General features: G+C 34.1%; 1 protein-coding gene across 3 annotated transcripts in view; it reads right to left on the bottom strand.

Moving 5' to 3' along the window:
- Positions 1-19,400, bottom strand: part of LOC117783131 (Krueppel-like factor luna) — an 89,369-nt gene extending 69,969 nt beyond the window's left edge. Inside the window, exons 1-2 of one of the 3 annotated variants that reach the window (XM_034620351.1) lie at positions 19,110-19,400; positions 14,392-14,913 (exon numbers count right to left, since the gene is read on the bottom strand). In XM_034620351.1, the coding sequence (XP_034476242.1) occupies positions 14,392-14,493 (102 nt within the window). In that variant the 5' untranslated portion in view covers positions 14,494-14,913; positions 19,110-19,400. The remainder of the gene's footprint in view (positions 1-14,391; positions 14,914-19,109) is intronic. The other 2 variants (XM_034620352.1, XM_034620353.1) reach the window with 2 other exon arrangements.
- Positions 19,401-21,653: the final 2,253 nt, after the last annotated feature.

Genomic DNA, 21,653 nt, shown 5'->3' with positions numbered 1-21,653 from the left:
GCTCTCGTTGGACCTGCACAGCTGTTCGGTTTGTAGTTGTCGGTTTTCATTTACCGTTTGCGTTTCACTAGCTATTTTCTAATAAAAGTTGTCAATTTATTTTCTTTGTTCAATAGAGATATCTCAGTTATAGTGTTGAACTGACAACGTAATTGTCTTTTTCTACGCTTAATGATTTTAATCCGAAACCGAAGTCCATAGGTTTGAGACGCAGCACATAAGAATGAACTTTGGTGAATGCATCTGCACACGCAAAAGCTGCAATGCCCATTTCAATGGCAATGGGGATAAAAATGCAGCAGAAATAGCAAAGTCGATAGACTTGAACATTTTATGTGAAGTGGGTCTCGGTTCTGCATCAAGACACAACGACAATATTTACGTATGTACACTCAAGTCAATCTACAGACATATATCTTGCTATGGTGCTAAAGTGGAGAATGGGAATCTATATTTAAACATTGTGATATTAAATTTCAAGCATATCCGCAATTTCACAAGCACTCGACCAAGAATATGCCAGATTAGAAACTGTTAAGGTAAGTAGAAAAGAAAAGGTAATAGCGACAATGTGTGTTATGTGGTTGCTTGAAAATATGCATCTCTCTGCTTGGCAACAGCTTCTTAAGTTATGTCGCATATCTGTATTGTTCCACACTCTGCGCAATCTCAAAATGAAGGAAAGGGTGTACTACAACGAAATATAGCATTTTTATTAGCTACGTACTTCTTAATATCAGTATATTTGGGGTAAGAAACTGTGGCGACGTTGTATTGCTGACAATTCATATTACCTGTAAAGAGAGCGAACAGAAATAAAACTAAGTAAGCATAAGTAAAATCACACTCTTCTAAGAAAACTAATTAAACATTAAAGATACAAGTCTAAAGCTGGTCAGAGTACAATTAACAGCTTAGTTACTTTTGAATTGAAAATATTTTTAAGCACGACACAGCTTTACCTCCATCTTCATCATATTTTATGCTATTGCATTCTGACACATCTATGGGGAAAACAATACAGATTCCTTAGGCTCCTCTGATCTTTATTTATCATTTTCGCATAATCGATGCAGCAATCAACATATTCAATCGATTCTCTTCATTTAGTTGGTAAATTGTAATTAATTTACACAATTTGGTCGTTTCTCGTGTACTTCGTAATTCACTCACTCATTTATTTTGCCGAATATAATAAAAAACCCTCTCCATATTGGACTTTCATTAATGGCAAATAATAATTGCTTGTAATTTCCTCAATCCCTCTCGAGTAAATTACTAAATTCAACAACAAATTTTCCATAGCTCAGGCTGAACCATATACACATTTTGTTTTAAATGCACATTGGAATTTATTTCTCTCACATATATTTTAAAATTGTTAATAAAAAAATGAATATATAATTCAAATATATTTTTGGAATCTTTCTAAATATATGTCACGAAACACAAGAACTTTTATGCATGTGTGTAATAAATGTTCATATATTTAAAATTCTGTTATTTTGTGTAAAATGCATGTTAAGTGATTGGCTGAATGGGCACTTGTTGAAATGAAAGAATGAACAGCTCACAAATTAAATAAGGCCATGATGTGACACACACATAAACACACACACACACACTGATAATTTTGGATTCTCTTCCACAGACCCTTAGCAAGTGTTGTCGACAGCTCAAAGCTAATTGAATTTCTCACTGTCGCTAGCAATTTGCATTATTAAATTTTTAGCAGAGTGTATATGTAATTGAGTGTGTTCATATTTAGTATAAAGTTTTTGCTTATTCAAGCGGAAATGAGATATTGAATGGACAACCATACAACTAGCCAGCTGATCAAGTACATAGCTCGCATAGTTCATGAGCGAAAATCCAATGCAATGTCTATATAACCAAATGGTATGCGTATTTGTTTACTTTTTAATCAAACACAAATTGAGATGATGAGAATAACTAAAAAATTACGTTTTGAACTGCAACTTAATTAATATTATCTCAATAAGCTTATCTCTGTACGGTATACAAGCCGAAACAAAGAGTAACTAAAGATAGGACAGGCTGAATACTTGAAATAATTAAAAACCACAATAGTTAAAGAAATTTGCGAAACAGCCTCAAGTCAAGCCGCATGAAAAAACCACACAGCACACTCAAGTGCACAAAAGCTGTCAGGAAGCGACATAAACACATGTGTGTGTGTGTGGTGTGTGTGGTGTGTGAATAACCTACACAAGAGAGTCAAGAATCCGAGGTAGATGATGAGGGTGAGGTAGAGATAGAGTATACTTGCCAGCAAGTTGGCAACTCTCCCTGTCATAGATTACAAAAGGGGTTAATTAAGGAGCAGGCAGCAAGAGGCAACAGGACAACACACAACACACAGAGCACACACAGAAACCCACACAAGAAAACTGTCGTGTTTATTTATGACACAAGATACTTTATAATAATCAGCGTCAAACACTTGTAGAGAAGATGCAGGCAGTCAGGACAGGAGAGCTAACGTGGGCTGAAATTCCTGCATTACAACATATGCAGCTCCGCGTGTGCTGTGCAAGGCCTTAATTAAAGTAATACTCAGGCGACAAACTCTGCACAAGCCATATTCCCTGTCCATTGAAAAGTCAACTTCTGAAGGACACACACTTACGAAGTTAAGCAAGCTTCAAATTAATTAAGCATATAACTAGGCTTAAGCTAAAACAGAGCACCCACTGAAAATATACAATAAATGCAATTTCAGAGCTAAGTAGGGTGGCCTCAAGACCAAGAAACTCTTTGCCAGTAAATTGCTTATTGAAATATTAATAATGTTCTTACAATATATGCGTATTGTAAGGAATAGGCTGGTTTTATTTCATTATTGAGATTGTTAAAGTATGTTTTTGTACTTTTCTGGAAACGGAGAACGGACGCGAAAAGTTTTCCTTCAAAGTGCTTCATTTAATCTCGGCTCGAATTCGTTTCGGTCGTATACCGATAGTTTTGAGTATGGCGTGGAAAATATATTTGTAAGGCAGTAGGAGTAGGCACTTGATACTTGGTACTTAAAAAGAATTTTACGCAGAAAACCATTTTTGAATTTTGTATGCCAAAAGCCATCTTGAGCATACCAACAAATAATCCATTCAGCGAACAGTGTGGGTTTCGGCAGGCACCAGAACTTCAACATAACGAACACAAATAAATCACCTCGTTGCATGAATAAGTGTTGCGCGACACAGTCATAAAGACTACATACGGAGAACGGGAAAAAAGGCAGGCTTTGGAATCGGAAGTTTTCTTGTAACTTGATTTGAAAAGAAAAATGTTCACGCCTTTATGGTTGAATACACTTTTATATTCATATAAAAGCTCGTCGTATTTTGTTTAAATATTGAACAGAGTGAGTCAAAGAATGATAATCATCCATAAAGACACAAATTATCAGTAAAAAATATAAACAAAAATCGTGTAATCAAAGGAGTTTTAGGATTGAAAGAACGAGAGTATTAAATAGTGTTTCTTATAAATAAATTTGATGTCAGGATCTCATGTAGTTCAAAGAACATAAGATCCCACAAAAAAAACATATACACGAGGTAAAAGTCTAGTGACGAAAGCAACTTCTAGCCCCAAAATTTCTGATATCAAATTTTGTGACGAACAAAATTCAGTTTAATATAAAAATTTTAAAGAAAAATATAAATTAATAATAAAAAAAATATAGAATTGGCATTGTGAACTGTGCCCAAAAATGGTGAGATTCTTTGTACATAAAAATTACTTTTTGCGCAGTGCCGAATGCCAATTTTCGGAATAAACTGAATTATGTTCGTTACAAAATTTGATATCAGAAATCTTAAGGCTATAAAGGTTTAAAAGTAGGTCAATTTCAGCGGGATTTAGCGTTTTCCCGCTAAAACTAGCGGGAAATCGAAAAAGTCGTAGAACAAAAATTTCCAGATTTTCGATTTTTTTAGCACTCCTCGTGCTGCTTTCGTCAATAGCACGAGCTGCCGTCCGCATTAATTAAATGTCAACAGACAATAATTATATTATGACAGACATAGAAGGATTAAACGCTAAACCACTCAATAACTCACATACATGTGTTTATATGTATCTGGATGTCGTTAATCAACTCTCATATAGTAAGTATTTGGGTTCCTTCTTAATTCCACTCTGTCGACAAATACTTTGCAGTCAGTGTGGGCTTAAATCAATATGTTGTTGCCGACACCAGGAATTGAAACTAAGGATTGAACTTGAGCGAAAGGAATTGGGATTGGGATCATAATAAGGAAAATAAAAATAAAAAAATGGTTCCAAAACATGCCTTTTGACAGCTGTCGAAACTTTTGCATGACATTTTTGATTGTCGCATAACAAATGAGTGAAAGACAGCAGCAACAAAACAACAGCAACAACAAACAAAGAAGTTGTGCCACCAACACACACACAACACAACACAAAAACAGACACAAAAGGAAAAGACGGGCATTTCAAAAAATACTCAGAAAACTTTAATTCGTTGTCGTTTTGTATCTTAAGGCTGTGGCTATGAGCTCCTCTCGTGGGCGGTAGACTTTAAACCTTTGCAGGCCGACAAATATTTCTTATTGACAAGTAAAAATGCTGCAGTAGCTAAATACCCTGTACATTACTGTAACGCAGACCAACATGTTTATAAAATATAAAATATTTATTTAATTTATATTTACAGCAGCGAGCAAAAGCGTTGTTTTTTATTTACTCACCATTGAAAATATATTAAATATTTATAACATCAAATTACTTTGAAAATCAACTCAAAAAGTTACATTAGGCCTGAAAACACATTATTATTCGTTCATGTTATTAGAATTCTAATGGATGAAGTGTTTTACTAATTTTGTAATTCTTATTATATTCTGTTTAGATGAACTTATATATATTTATTTAATTATATTATATCTTGTATTGAGTTGTAAGCTGTAGGTACCATAAGTTGCTGATTTACAGATTAAGTTCAATAAAAGGAGCACCACACAAACTGAAAGGCATCAAAGGGATTGGAAATACAACTCATGCATGTAAACCCTGAAAAGAAAAAAATCAGGCGATAAGGGCACTAATAACGAAATTTTATGCTTCAAATTTCATGTAAGGCTTGGGTTTAGAAAACATTTTCCACAGTAAAACCAATTATTAGGCTTTCACCAATAAACTACAATTTAGTCCTTTCTGGCAGATGAAATAAGGTTAATTGAAACGAAAACTGTCATGAATAAACAAGAAACTACATATATTAAGAGTGTATTAATTTTTGACTGACTTTACACGCGCACTTTGTTTCTCCTGACGCTCGTTACACTTATTCAAGCTAGATAGTAAACACTTGTCACTTTTAAGTAAACAATTTGTCACCGGAAAGTAAACAACATAACACTAAACAACAACAACACGGTAATGTAAAGACTTCATGACGAACACTTTGACAAGCTGACAGCTTGCAGCAAAGGGATTGCAGAGCGTTTAAAAAAGCCTAAAATGTCTTGGCATAGTTGCCTAGTCACACCTGAATGCAGAAATGCCCGAACAACAGAGTAACCTTTGTGTACCACCATTAGTAGCATCAAAAATACATTTTAGAAACCAACATTCTACTTGCTAAAGTTTCCTACATTCGGATTTTGAAATTTGTATATTTTTCCTAGTAATCTAACCATTATAAAACTTTCAGCTAGCCTGTTTTCTTGGTTGTTGTACTTGTTGTGCGAATGTGTGTATTTCAGTCGAGCACTTTCGATTGCAATGCTCTCTGCGACATTGACCAAGTTAGTTTACCTTAATTGAATCGAGCGCTTATCGCTGGCCAAGTTCTCTTGCATAAAACACGAATATGTGTATGTACATAAATGAAATAAAATATCTTATCAGATGAGTACAAACTTTGTTAAGTCAACGCGCTGCTGATTTTACATTCTTTGTGTGTGCTTTTTAGTTAGGTTTTCGTTCAATTTCAATTTCATTGTTTATTTTGGGCATACCGTTAGCGCGGTATTTTTATATTTGTTCGATAAACCCAACTGTAATAATATAAATGAATTAAAAGCAAAAGTGGTCCGCAATGACACAATTCGCGAGGGGAATGTAGTAAAAGGTTAGAGGTTAGAGAGTCCAAAGATGATGATATTAAATATTAAATTCCAATGACTGGAGTTGCGTACAGCATTAAATATTTAAGCTTAGCTCAACTCATCTCATTTGAAATGCAACCGAAAATTGATGTCGCAGCGTGTCGCAGCGCATTAGGTAATGGCCAATGTTCCGAGAACTTTCTTCACTTGATGTTGTGATGTTGATGTTGATGGGTAAAGATGCCAAGTAATTTTCTCCTTCCATATTCCATACTCTCAACACGCACACACACACGCGCACCCACTCGCAAAATATTCATGTGTTGCATAGTCACGTTACAGTATCTTTTTATGATGTTGCAGCCAAAGATAAAGATACTGAAGCATCGGAAGACCTCAAGACATCAGCTTCTTTTAATCGTTTGCTTTGTATATTTATTTTTTCGGTCTCCTTTTTTATGGGGGTGTATCTTGTCAAATGCGTAAAATGAAATAATAACCCGGCTACAACCTATATAATAAGCCGAAAAGAGTATCCATCACCAGCATCGTGAACGTTGATTGTCTAGGCAATATTGGTTATAAGATACATTTTTTAACCCCACCAAAAATTTTGATAGCCAGATCATTTTATTTTAAATACATGCGGAAAAAATTCCGGCAATTCTCCTCAATGCACAGATGTCTCCGATTACACAGATTGCACGACTATATTACGATAGTTTACTGTATGTGTATTGCTCACGAATGAAATGCATTCACTTCACAACATTGTTATTGAATTTCAAATATTTAATTTACAATTCCTAACACGTTCTTGAATTATCTCCTGGCTGAGTGACTAATGCAAAAAATATTTATAACATTTTGTTGTAATTAATTTTCTGATGAATATTTACATATTTTTGCTATCGATATTTTAGTGTCATATCTATATCTGCATTTAAGCACTGACTTGATAAACAAAGAGAGAGAATTTTTTTATAGACGAACATGGCTATATCCAAACAGATTGTAGCCCTGCTCAAAAATATATTTACTTTATAAAGCTACACATTTCCTGAGATATGTTCAATACCCTCTGTTAGAGTATACTGTGGTTGGAATGTTTTGCGTTTTGTCTTACGAGTGAAAATTCAACGCTTTCAAAGTAAATATAGGAGTACACTGGCTAACCGTAGTTTATAATGTCATGTGTTTTCATTAGCCAAACACAAATTGAAGCGGCACGTTTTCTTGAGTTTGGTCAGTCCATAAGATGAGATGAATAAAGCCAAGCCATGAGAGACACCCAACCAGAAACACTTAGCATAAACATGAAAAAGGTTATACAAGCAGACATACTGGTGAGTGAGAAAAACTAACATTAACTACTGTTCATACATACTACATGACTTACACACTAACAGACACACATACATACGAAAAGTTTAAAAATAGTTTCGAATAGCTGACAGTATTCAAATCAACTTAGCGCTGCTTTTCAATTTACAAGAAAATTAAATAAAATTCTGTTAACTAAGGCCTGATATTCATAATGTGCAAAGAACAGATACAAAAGCCCACCAAATTGATAATTTTGTGCCTTTTTGTATTAGCTATTGTGCTCAAAGTAACTATTATTATACTGGAGTTCGTAATATGAGTGTTATCCCAAAAAACCTTTAATTATAATAATTGCAATTTATCTGATATGCAAGAACTTTCCAAGCTTACACAAGCACACATACTGGTGAGTGGGAAAAAATTATAACTGCAAATGTTCCATATACATGCTTGTATGCTTTGTGACAGTCTAATTTACTCTGCTTTAATCCGTTCTTCCTGAAAAAATTTAAGCACCTAACTTGCTGTTCTTACATAATTAATATTTTATCAATCCTTTTTTTAAGTCAGAATTTAAATACACAGTTGTTGTTTTAGTATTGGAAAAAAGTGTCGAATCTGCTTGAAGCGTACAATAAACCTACAGTCATGGCAAAAAGTCATTTCCTAATTTTTCCTGACTGTTAAGTAGTTGTTAGTTGGTTGTGTAGAATCATTAATTACAAAATCCAATAAACGCAGCAGCTAGCACTTTAGGTCAAACAGGCAAACAGTAAACGAGACCCAAAATAAGCTGTCATCATTAGTTTCAGTTACAATTAACAAGTTCCGCCATTAAAACAAAAAAAAAGCATTAGAAATGGAATTGGCATGTGGCAAGTTAGAACGGATTACACCAATTTTCCCAATCTTGTTCTTGATGAATATCTAGTAATGAGTTGCCAACGTACACGAAAAACAAAGTACGAAAACATCAGGCTAAAGGAAAGTAGACACTGTATAAATATATAAAAAGAAGATAAGCATTATAACTACCTTTGTGCTTACATACTATATAACTAAATTGGCCCCTTACCCACTCACACAGACAAATCGAAAAAGCAATCTATACCAAAATGGCATCATTAATCATTATCATATAAACATCAATTGGTGTTTATTGGGCTTAGAAAAAAATGTATGCTTCTTCAATGAGGGATAGCCCAAAGTAGAAAAATTGACTCGGAGTCGACATATTTCCTTACACATACCGTCATTTAAAATCCATTCGGTAATTTATCCGTAACACAAAGTAAAAAACTAAACCAACCTAAACCATGTGTAATAGGTATCCAGAGTCACAAGTTGTTTTTACTTGGCGCCATTTACTTCTATTTATAAAGAAACCTTTGAAAAATAACTCATTTATCATCCATGCGGGAGTGTGGGTCGCTTATTAATATTTCATGATATCTTTAAATTAACTTTTCAGTATAGATAAGGCCAACATAATGCAACCTATGTAGTTATCTTGCTCCCTTGCAAAACCATGCATTTTATCTTAAACTGATTCCATTACAAAGCCTTTTTTATTTTCTTTAAGGACGGTCTCAAGCAATCATCCATCATTATCATTGAAAGTCCCACAGACGCAGCTTCTTCAACTCAATCCAAGTGAAATTTCAAGTTGTGTTTATAAATATGTATGTACTTTGTTTATTTAACTTAGCTGCAATTTAGTAAAAATGGAATGAAGGCACGCATAATAAATATATTTTATTTAAATAAAAACTAATTACATCTGCGAACGAAATAGATAGCACACTGTCAATTTAAATACAACTTGAATAAACATATGCCTAAAAACGTCAAGGCAATTGATGTAAGGTCAGGGATGAAAATGCCAAAGAGACAAAGTAATGCATGTACATTGATTTTAAGGCATGTCTTTGGGGTCAGCTAACAGTGTGAAAGAACTCAAAGGCATAATGATAGGGAGACGAGCCCAAAACATGTGAATTTATCTGAATATGAAGGGGTGCCACTGTTTCTGCATTCCAATTGTATTCTCAGGCGAACGAGCACACAACAGAGTTTGAATTATGTTATATGTTATATGAGTTTCAAAATGTTTAAATGGGTGATTAACATATGGCGAGGGCTACAACATAAACACTTATTTTTTCTCAGTTTCATTTTCAGTTGTCAGTTTGTTTATACTATGTTGGGTGAGAAGCATAGCTGCGAAACAAAAATAAACAAATTTTAAATTCATATTCAAGCGAAACGCAAGCGTGACACATCTGAGAATGAAGCACAACGTTTCTGATTCAACATAAGGAGTCATCAAATCGCCTCTGTTATCAAACTTGTGTGTCACATATCAGCCAGCACAGGAAGTATACAAAACAATGATCCTGGTCTCAAACGGATATTCCTCTGATAGCACTTAGTGTGGTCCATATCAATTTAAAGCCGCCAACTCACTCAGCTCACAAAAAATGCCTTCAGAAATAATGTATCTTGCATGGGGAATATATTTATCATATCTCTGCCATTTGCCGGCTCTTAGCGAGTATCACCATATGTATGCAGCGGGTAGAGTTTACACTTTAATTTGGGTCAATTTTAAGGGCATTTGGATCACAAAATGCTTTTGTAACGACATGCGAAATGCTCAAAACCAACTAGAACCAATAATTTAAATAAATGGGAACACGCACAGATTACTATGTGTTTTACAGGGCAGTACATATAGTTTATATTAGAGAGCTGATAATGCTTTATATACGGCTTTTAACTGTAGCTAATGGGAACTATACTTTATGCATTGGGTTTTTAGGACAGTCAATTATTCGCTTGTAGATCAACATCATTTTACTATTCTGCCTATTAATTCTGTGGCTGTTAATTAAAATTCTGAGGTTGTTAATTAAAGTTCCAGGCCGTAGAAATGTATGTTGCCAACCGTCAACTGCTTTAATATTGAGGCCCATTGAAATCGCAGATATGAATTGAGTGCCCACCACCCACTGCACAGCTGACATACATTTAACGACAGAGTTTTTCCTTTTTCCTTGCGAATAAGGACATATGAGTACTGGATAGCGGGGTACCACTGTCGCGACAACTCGAACTAAACTCGAAAAGAACCCTCACAATATCCCTTCACCCTCACCCCCACTCTTACTCTCACCCTTAGAATGTCCCGTCACCCGTCACCCGCACACAGTTCTAGGCAACGATGCTCGTCACTCGCTTAGCACTGAAAGTACGAGGAATTTACTTTTTGATAAATAATATGCGAGAGATGTACATGCATACACACATGTAAGTATGTATTAGTATATAAATATCTATGATTGTGCGACTGTGTGCTTCTACATGTGTATGTGTGCCATTTCGAATTTGTATATTTGATGCAAATTAAACAAAATAGCAAGTGTGCAGAATATGAAATACGAAATTTAAATTTTTCTTTTATAAAATTGTGGACGAGGGAAATATTTAACACAGAACGGTGACGCGTTGTGCTCGATTTCGATTTCTATTTCGATTTTGTGTATTTTGGCATAAACATTTGCACAAGACGCTTGAAAAAACATTGTTTGCCCATAGATATGGAAAAACGATTTGTGTTTATTTACAATTTACATAAAAATAAAACAATAAGTGTGCAATTGGCTGAGCGCTAATGAAATTGTTTATATGTACATATATTCGAATTTTGATGCTCTGCCGAGAGTATTTTTCGCTCAAATGAAGTGCAAAGTGATTGCTTGTGAATTTTTGCACGTGGCACTTTAATCTGAGCTAAGTCTCTTAAAAATTACGTATTCTATTGTTTCAATAGTAGTGTGAAAAATAAGACCTCAGATAAGCATTTTCTTTTTTACAAAATTACAAACTTATACTGGTGTGTTAACCTGTAATCAAAAGTTATAACACTTGCTTAGTAGCTGGATATTACATAATTGAAACGTTAAAGATGCAACTTCTGTGTATAGTATACAGTATAGTGGACGGTATATTCATATATTCTCATATTTTATTTATTTATATTATTGAAATAAGTTCACAACCTCTCACATTACGCAGCCACGTTAGCAATAAGCGCTACGACAGCCCGGGACAAATGTATAGGGCATTCCACATATAAACACATAGTCGTCACACACACACACAAACACACACACACACACGCACAAACACACACAAACACACACACACACACAAACACACACAAACATGGACTTTACATGGAACCCCGCACATTTGATGATTAATTGCAACCAAGATGATAAATGATTGAGGGTAATAGGAGAAGCAACGGCAAACGGCAGTCAAAGTAGTGCGAGCAAGCTGAAGGTTTGGCTTTGGCTTCGGGTCTGGGCCTGGGTCTGGGTCTTCGTCTGGATCTGGTTTGTTTCCAGAGGGTTGTATCTCGTATCGCGATGGGTTCACAAATACTGGGCTTAGCTGCTTGCCAAGTATTTAAGGCACACAGAGGCATGGCCCTCACGTATTGGGCCATGTCAAGCATATTTTCAGCAATTGCACGTATTTGGGATTGCTTTTATTTTGTTGTTGTTGTTGGTCTGTGCTGCTTCTGCTATTTTTCAAAAAATTCTGCGTCGTATTCGCTTGGAGCCCAAGGACTGCTTTGACTAACAGAAAGAACTCGAATGAATTGGCGACGTGTTAGTCAATGAAGTGCGTGCTGCACTTGTTGTTGTTTTTGTTGCTATTGGCTTATTATCTATATATGCTTCTATGCGTGACTGAGGTTATGTGTGTATCTGTCTTCATGAATTTCCCAATTTTTTTTTTTCTTTTTACACAATTTTTTTTTCGACAATTTTTTTCCTTGGAATCGGTACGTGTTTTTTGGGTTTGCAACGCTGTTAGGGTGTTAAACGTTAACTGCTGATTACACATTGTATTTGGGGGTGTTTTGAGTTAGGTAGGGGGAGTCTCCTAGCGAACTGATTTCGCCACTTGTCTGCAAAAAAAGTTAATTAATCTAATACATAACTTTTATTTTGAATACCATGTACCAAGCGCATCGAAAATATACCAGTTTTGTAGGTATATCCAAATTCTATTTCAAATTAAACTTACAATTAACCTAATAATAATGTCTTATAAATCCAAATTTTGAATACAGTTTTATATCGAAATAAAAACAAAAAAGAATCGAGTTGTTCATATATCGCTAAATAATATATCGAGCTGTAAATATCAAAAATTTCAAAAACACTTTACTTTAATGTCACGAGGTAAGTAAAAAAAAAATGGACAGTGAATGAAAAAAATTTAATTCGGAATCAAAATAGAATTATATCAAATGGACAGTGATCGAAAGTATAAAAAAAGGATTGTGAAGGAAGAAAAATTGAAATATTAAATTTTGATGGACAATCAAAATATAATTAAATTGACATTTCGCAAGCAAATCTGCTAAATTTTGATAAAGTTATGACAGTTTGAAGCTTTCAAAATACCGACCTATTGAAATGTGGTGTACTATGGCTACGATATTTACTAATAATATAAGTACATGTACAAATTATTATATGGGAAACAAAATTGTTGAAAATAAACAATTAACTAATAAAATTAACAAACAACTGATCCGTAACATCTCTGCATATCTTAGATATCCGAGTATAATGTCAACAAGTTGACATACAACTAGTCCATAAGTAAAACGAACTGATCATAATTACTTAACAAGAATAGCTGAACGATTTTTTGTTTTGGTCGGCCACAAACAGAAACTAAATAAATACGATCTTATCGTATTGCATGCCAGTGAATTACGACTTCAGTTTAAGATGGCCAAAAGCTGGGCAAACATTCGTTCTATGCGTCACATGATAATAAAGCAGCCTTCTCAGCATTTTTCTTATTATATTAAACGAAAACAAGTATTAAAACAAAAACAAAACGAACTGACAAATCAGCTGGTGTTGCTGATAAGCTAAAGCAACGCTCTTTGGGTTTTATCACACAAGCGAAGCGTACAAAATAAAACAGAGAAATGAAATTCGCACATAAACAAGATTATATGTACATATGTATCTATGTATGTATGTATGTATGTGTATGCCTATAAATGTGTACATACACTCCTATATACATGCCGGTTCATGTTTGCCAAAATGCTTTTCGAAAAATTAATACACACTTATATATGTACATACATTGTACGATTAATACATACGCATACATTCATATGTATTTACTCAGATGATAACCAACAACGACGGCGACTGTTAATTTATAGCTAAATTTTTTTTTTTTTTGAATTTTAAGAAAATATTTATAAACAAAATACTGGATTATGATTCCATGTGAGTATACTATATACTTACATGGAATCATATTCCATATTCCAAGCGTAAGAATTTTTTATGCGTATTTATAGCTAGCATGCGCTTTTGAAAATTAATAAGGTTTATCATGCTGGTTAATTCCGAGTGTTGTCTCATCTGTTCATTATCTCACTCTGTTGCACAGACTTTTCAAAGCAAATAAACACCCTCTTTCTTTTTTATTAACTGCATTTAAATTGACAAAAGGAAAAACAACTTTCAGTTATCATAATCGTATGGCCTTAAAATATTTTTTTTATTTAATATATTTTTGCCACACAATTGCATAATCAAAATATTTCTTTGAACTGTTAAGTCAAAGTCAAAGATAAATATCGACACATAAGACCACTGATTTGGGTATATAAATAATTTACAAACCATGTGAAACACTGACGTCAATTATAGAAATGTGCTGGAATTGCATATGTATTTATGTGAACTTTATCATGGCGAATTGTTATTCTTAATACTATCGCCTGATTTCAATAATGATAGAGTTTTGACTAATAAGTGATGCCTACTATACTTTTATCAATATATATGTAATATAGTACTCCTATTAATTCTATATATACATATGTATGTATATTTGAGATTTCACCCACCTGTTGCCATTGATCCTCAATCGATGGCTGCGATGAAAAATAGCCTGTTGTGCAAATCCGCTCCAATTCATTGAATATATTTCCGCTTGGTAGTATATCCATCTCGAGATCGATGTCCTCAGTAGGAAAAAATTGAAAAGACTCCGTGATGAGGCTGTCCTATTCCTTTTGTATGAGTAATTATAGTTGAATATATTTTTGGTATATTTTTCAAACGATCGAAAATGTTATGTTTTTGATACACACTCAATATTAGTATATATAATTAAATTATTTTGATTAAATACTTTATATATTTGATTAGAGATTTTGTGGCACGCCAATTGACTTGGCTTGGACTTGAGCATCTAATTCGATTTCACTGGACACCATTGTAACACACTCACTTATACACAGATACAAATATAGATGCAGCTTAATAACATGCTTGCACTTATTATTTATATTATATTTTGGCCTTCTGTATTTTGATTTTTTTTAATTGTATTATATTTATTTATAAATTTTTGTTGTTGGTTTGAGCTGTAAGAAAAAGTGCAATAATAATCATTAATAATTCTGTTTATAATGGTTATGGAAAAAAAATAAGTCAGAAAGTCGGCAAGAAAATGAGTAACCCAATTAATTTTGCATTGGCGCTCTATTTCAATGAATAAACAAAAAAAAATGTTATACCTTCAAAAAAAAAATTAACAAAAATGTGAGAACAAAATCATAATCGGAAGCATAGTTAAATGTTCCAAGGACTATAATAAAGTTGGATGAAACCAAACGAAGCTATTATTTATACCTTAAACAATTAATTATTGTTTTGAAAATGTAATCTTATATTTCTTACAACGCATATTACTATTCCATTCTTTGCAGCCATGTTCCATACTTTTCATAATAAAAACAAAGTATAAGGTCAGTGACCTCAATGACTGACTTAAACACATACATAGGCAGTAAGTTGAATAGGCAGACAGTCAGTTGTTGGGTCTTTTTTGTTACGGCTCAAATTTTGACCGTTGTCGTCAACAGCACGGAACTGACACCGAGCACCGGTCGCAAGACCCAATAGCTGATGTCTATCTGCTATCTGCTGTTGCATTAGCCTGGATTGAGTCGAGTCGTTTCGGTTTTGTTTTCGTGTTCGGGTTCGAGCTCGGACGATTCGATGTGTTGTATTTTTCTTTAATTTTCAAACTCTTTGTTCGTCCCTCTCAGCTGAGCAACAAAATACGACAACAACACAAGGGGCCCGCTATGTTGTCGATTTTTACTACCTGTTTTCGTTAGCTCTTTTACAACATATTTCTGTTTTTCTCGTGTTAACTGAAAAAGAACCAGCCCGCAGTTAAGGCGGCCAACGACCGTGCGCTTTAGAATTGAATTCGGTACAGTTTTTGTTTTTGTTTTCATCTAGTTTTTGCTTTGTTTTTCTGTTTTTTGTTTTGTTTTTTATTTTAGTTGCATCACATGACACACAACGTTGAATGGGTCTAGTCTTTGGTTTTCATTGTGGCCCGTGAAAATGCGCGGAATGCAATTTGCTTTGAAAAAGCTTTCAATACGAAGAGTCTTTTTTATCTTTTGAAGAACATTAAAAAAAATGGTCTGAGGTACTAAACTTAATAATATATTACTATTAAAGTTAAGTTTTAAAAGCAATGTCACATAAGTATACATTTCTTTTTTTTATGTTGGGTTTTTGGTCATATTTTTAATTGATCATTGTTTTAAGTATTATTAATATATGAAAAATTATTTTGTGGCTTTTTTTTACTAAATATTAGTTAAAATTACTACATAAAGTTTCTTTTTAAGCTAAAATTAATATTGAGACTCCAAAACCAATGCCACACATTTATAAAATTTGCTTATTTGGCATGTAGTTACTTAAATTATTCGGTGACCCAATTGTGTTTTTGTTTAGCGAAGAAAATTTGGAAGTGTCGATTCAAGCTGTTCATTTACATTTAAAATATATATGTAGCTCCTTTACATATACACAAAATACTTAAAACTTTACAAAACATTAAAATATCAAACACTTCCCACGCATTAGCTGCAAAGTCTAGCCTACATAATGAAAACTTGGGGGAAGACGCTTACAGATAGTTTTCCAATATGCTTGAAGCAGACAGTTTACATATGTACATACATGCACATACATACGCAAACACACTCACACACTCACGCACACACAAACATACACACTCGCACAGAACTTGAGAGCAAGTCTACAATGCAATTGAATTGTATCTATTTATAAGTATGTTTTATATTGAATCAAAAAAAAAACACACACACACTTAGACACTAAAATGCTCAAATACCCTTCAATTAACAAGTTAAGGCAAAAGAGACTGCGCGACGGAGGTTGTGGGTTGAACTCACGTCTGCTGCCTCCTACATGAATTTTAATTTATTTCTCTTTTCTGCCTTCTGATGCTGATGCTATGCCTGCTTTTCCGCTGCCGCTTTGCGAGTCCCGGCATTTTAAGTTTTGAATTTGGTTTTCGCAAGCTTGGCTTGTGTGCCGCTCTTATGTACTGCTTATTATTCATTATTCTTGATCAGAATGAATAATTAAATTAATTTAATGTTTCTTTTTATCTTAATTTATAAGTCACATGGAGAAATAGTCAAGTTTAAAGAAAAGTTTACAACATAAATTAAATTATTTTATTTTCGTTACTGTCTATCTGTACAAAATATATATGTTTGTATGTATTTGCGTTTATTTTGGCATATATGAGTCGATATTATCTATGGTCAGAGTATCTGCTAGTCGAAAGCTCTCATCTGTGTCATGCAACAATAACAACAAAAACTGGGCATTCGTTCCCTGGACTTATTTTCATTTCCATTTCCATTTGCCCTCTCTTCTTCTTGCTGTTGTTGTTGTTGTAGCTGTTGATCTCTCCTACGCAACTCTTTCATAAAGTTGCCCCGCTGCGTAATATTTCCTGCTTTTTGGACCCCATTTTGGACCCTACGGCTGTTCAGTTCTCACTCATCCCCTTCTCATCATACATATCAACACTTTGTTAATTTCACACGTGAATTGCTTAAAATAAAAGCGAATTGAAGGAGATTTTCCTTGCTGTCTATTTTTATGGGTCGATTGTTTGTATTTCATTTCGAGTGTTGTTCTCCCTTTAAAAAACAAACCCCCATTGAAAATTATTCTAAACACATATGAAAAACAGAACCGTCGCAATTTAAAACTTCGGTGGCTTTACGTGAACTCGTAATAAAAAAAATGGAAATTTGTGTAATTTAGTATTTTAATAAGTATTTTATAGGACTTCAAAAAATTTATCTTTTCACGTTGCATTAAGTCTAAGGGTTTAAATTTTACCGATAAATATAACCGAATGTGATATCCGGAACATGCCAGAATATTTTGTAATATCACGATAGGCTTAGATGCTTAAAGGATTAAATGCTAAAAGAAACTTGCAAGTCGTTTATTCTGGAATGTTTTCAAGAGTATACAGAAGCTCACACTTGCTAAAACAGAGGGTGATTTTCTAAAAAATTATTTTCGATGTTATTAGAAAAGTATAGTTTTCTGTAACACAAAATTGAGTCAGTCATTTGGAGTAATTGGATGAACAGGTGCTAAGTGCAGCCAATCCAGCATTTCAGGTGTCAGCATTTCATATCTCATATCATAATATAGTACCAGGAACCTGCGATTATATTTGCTGTTTACTTTTGATTGAATGTAAAAGGAAACCATCTGCAACTGAGGTCCGACACCTTTTTTGTCAGATATTCTACAAAAGTAAATACAACATGTATACAGTTTCATTTAGTTATACACTTATATATACATATATATTATACATTTATTTATTTTATAACGAAAACCGCCAAATCTACTGAATTCGTGAATCACTCGCCATTTATACTGTGCTACGTGATTTAATATTAGAAAACTGAGTAGTGCATGCAAATTACAAAGTTATATTTTATTTTTTATTTGAAAACAATAAGAGTTTTAAAAGTTAGTTATGGTTGTGGGGCAATGATTAAACGCCTGGTGGTCTACATTGTATTTGTATTTTTAGCGTGAATTTCGCGGTTATTGAATTGAGTCACCTTGCTGTTGCAGAGCAAGAGGAAGAGTGCAGAAAAGGGCACAGGAGACAGAGGCGAGCGGAAGGCAATAAATGCATGCTTCTCACTTTGACCAGTTTATGAACGTGAGTTATACTCTCTCGTTCTCACTACCTCTTAAAGACGCAGCTGAAGTTGCTTCCACACTTGTTACTTTGACGCACTTCTGTGCAAAACTTGTTTACAAACACACACACACTGCCACATATTACTAGGCGATGACTTGTCACAGTGAACGCCGGCAAAAAATACCAACAACAACAAACAAACAACACCAAGCGATTCTTTTGCAATCAGCTATTTTCGTTGTTTCTGGTCGTTAAATTTATAGTCACAAATCTATATAGATTTTTACTTGCACTGGAAATGTATGCACCTTCTTTGTGGTATACTTTTTATTCGCACCCTTCGTGATGCTTTCGTCACTAACGCGAACTGCCGTCCGCAGTGACAGGTGTTGTGACTTGACTAGTTTGCTGTTTAACTAGTTGTTGTTAGAAGTTTATGAAACCGCTGCCGCCCACTGTTTTCTTATCAGACCATTGCTTACAGCACACACACGCACATACACACACACACTCACACACACCCACACACACACTCACAAATCGGTATAGAGTAGCACCTTAAATATCGCTGGAAGAAGAATAAATCATACACTGTGAAAATTTCCGATCTTCTTGTTAGAGCTTGCAGCTGCACGAGTGCATTTCGATTTTTGATTTTTGTGATGCTGCTGCTGCTGGAGAAGGAATAGACGCTGATACTACTACAACATTGGCTGCTATCGTTTGTGATAACTGCGACCGCGACTGCGACTCCGACGCACGCTGAACCGTTAGCGTAACCGGTAAAAACAAGACTGTTGCTGCTGTTACTCTCTGAGGGTCACAAGTGCAAGTTAAACGACGTTTAACAGCCCCATGTTAAACGCTCGGAGCAAAACTGTAAGTCAGCAGTGTCTGTATCGCTCTCAGAGAGTAAATAAGTTCTTCAGTTCTCTTCACTGTGGTGTATATAGCCGCATCCGTAATCACCACAGATGTGAATGTAAGCGAAGAGGTGAAAACGACAACAGAAATTTTATAGTTAGCAGTTAATGTTAATTTTATTTTTGCTAATGCTTAAATTTTTTGCGTAAATTTATGTTATCTATACAGCATTATAGTTCGTAGAGGTCTTTCAAAGGCAAATGGACAAATTAAATAAACACTTGAGAAATATTAAAAAAATTATAATTGTCGATTGTTTTAATTTAATAAATTTTCTATCTTAATTTTTAATTTATAAATTTTTAAATTTCATTGAGAAATAAAAATAAATTCAAAGCAGTTCCATGAAACTACAAGAAAATTATTTTAGATCAGATTATTATTCACATACTTTAATAGGGTGCCAAAGGTCTTCCAATTGCCCATAGAAGTCTTGTATAACAGTTTGTACGTACAAGTTTAATAATTGAGAAGCTTTACTAAAACATTTGTGTATGTATGTACAATATATCTGATGAACTTTTATGTCTCCCTCGGAAAGTTATGACAAACATAATGTAGAGACATCTGGCAGTTGGCATAATTGCACATAAAGCAGCAACAACGTCTACACATGCATAGAGATTAGGGCAAGTTAAGGTGCGTTGACAATTTGACATCTTGTTGCTGTTGCTGAGCCCCCGTTGTACATCCCAATTACCCGTCACGACGGAAGACGCACAAATCCGTAAATGGCACAAATTATGCCACGCCAAAGAGTCACATCCCCAACTCCAAACTACGACTCCAAACTCCAACCCATGGGCCTTGTAGGGAGCGCACATCGTCGCGCGAAATTGCCCATTATCGGAGTGCAGTCAAGTACCTTCGACTTATTATACTAGGGTCGTTTTTAAATATTCGGCTTTGTTTTCCTGCTAGCACTTTATTTAGTATGGTACTTACTATTGGATAAAAATTTTTGATTACAAAATTGTTAAAACTTCATTTTTCTTAATTTTTACGAAATGAAATTTGTCAATTCTTAAAACTTGGTTACAGGTATCTGTGCCTAACCTTTTTTTTATTTTAACCGCTGTTATATAGACGAGAGAAAATATTTGATGTATTCATGGAAACAGTTTATGCATGTTAAGTAACAGACAAAGCGTTGGACACTTCTGAGATTCCATATAGTATATACCATCTTTGTACTATTGTGGAGAGGGTTTGGTGAACACTTTACGTCTATGCCAGTCAATTTATTAATAATTTACGTGGCAATATTTGTGGTCGGAAAATAAAACAAAATTCAAAACAGAATAGATAAAACATAAGACAGGCAAGTGGTATGTGGATGGTATATGTACCTATGTATATGTGAGAGAAATATAAGCAGCAGACGCATATGAATTGGAAACTAATCGTGGAATATGATAAAAGCATGATTATTATGCACATCACACTAATCATTATTTTTATGAGCGAAAATGTGAGTTAAAGAGAGAGAGAGACAAAGAGCGACACACTCTCGCTGTGTAAATCTTAAATGCGAATGATTCATGTGGATGTGCTTTAAAGTATAACTGTTGTACATTTAGTCAAGAGCTCAATATACCCTGCATTTACAAGAACATAAAAGTTTTAGTAAACTTAGAATTAGTACATAAAATGCACAAACCGACAAAACTAAATCCAACCTAAAGAGTTACATTGACGAATCTATTGCTATTATACAAAAAATAAAACATTAGGACATTAAAGTCTGTTCATATTTTTTGTTGGCAGGGTATACAAGTCTGTTGATATTCATAAGATGTCGCGTGTCGTCTCGATAGTTTTCCTTTCGGCAAATTTGTTTCGAATTTATTTAGGGCCTTAAGAATACTCTTCGGATTTCTGCAGCGCGCGTAAATGGGCTATCCAAAATATCTGAAATATATTTTGCAAGTAATCAACATAGCAAATACCTAAAATTTTCATAGCTTTTTGCGTCATATAGAAATGAAACTGACCGCTAAAATATTTTAAGTAGATTTTTTAATAAAGATCAGTCATCAACTGTTAAAAAGAAAATGTTTCATTATCTTTATCAGTCGTACAAACATCGATTTTTGTTTATATTGAATCGTCCGGCTTGCGGCTCCAAATTTCCTTTTAACGAATTATATTTGATTT

The sequence above is a fragment of the Drosophila innubila genome, assembly GCF_004354385.1.
Source record: "Drosophila innubila isolate TH190305 chromosome 2R unlocalized genomic scaffold, UK_Dinn_1.0 1_C_2R, whole genome shotgun sequence".
Classification (NCBI taxonomy): Eukaryota; Metazoa; Arthropoda; class Insecta; order Diptera; family Drosophilidae; genus Drosophila; species Drosophila innubila.
Note: the sequence above shows the minus strand (reverse complement) of the source record. Positions and strands in the feature narration are given on the sequence as shown.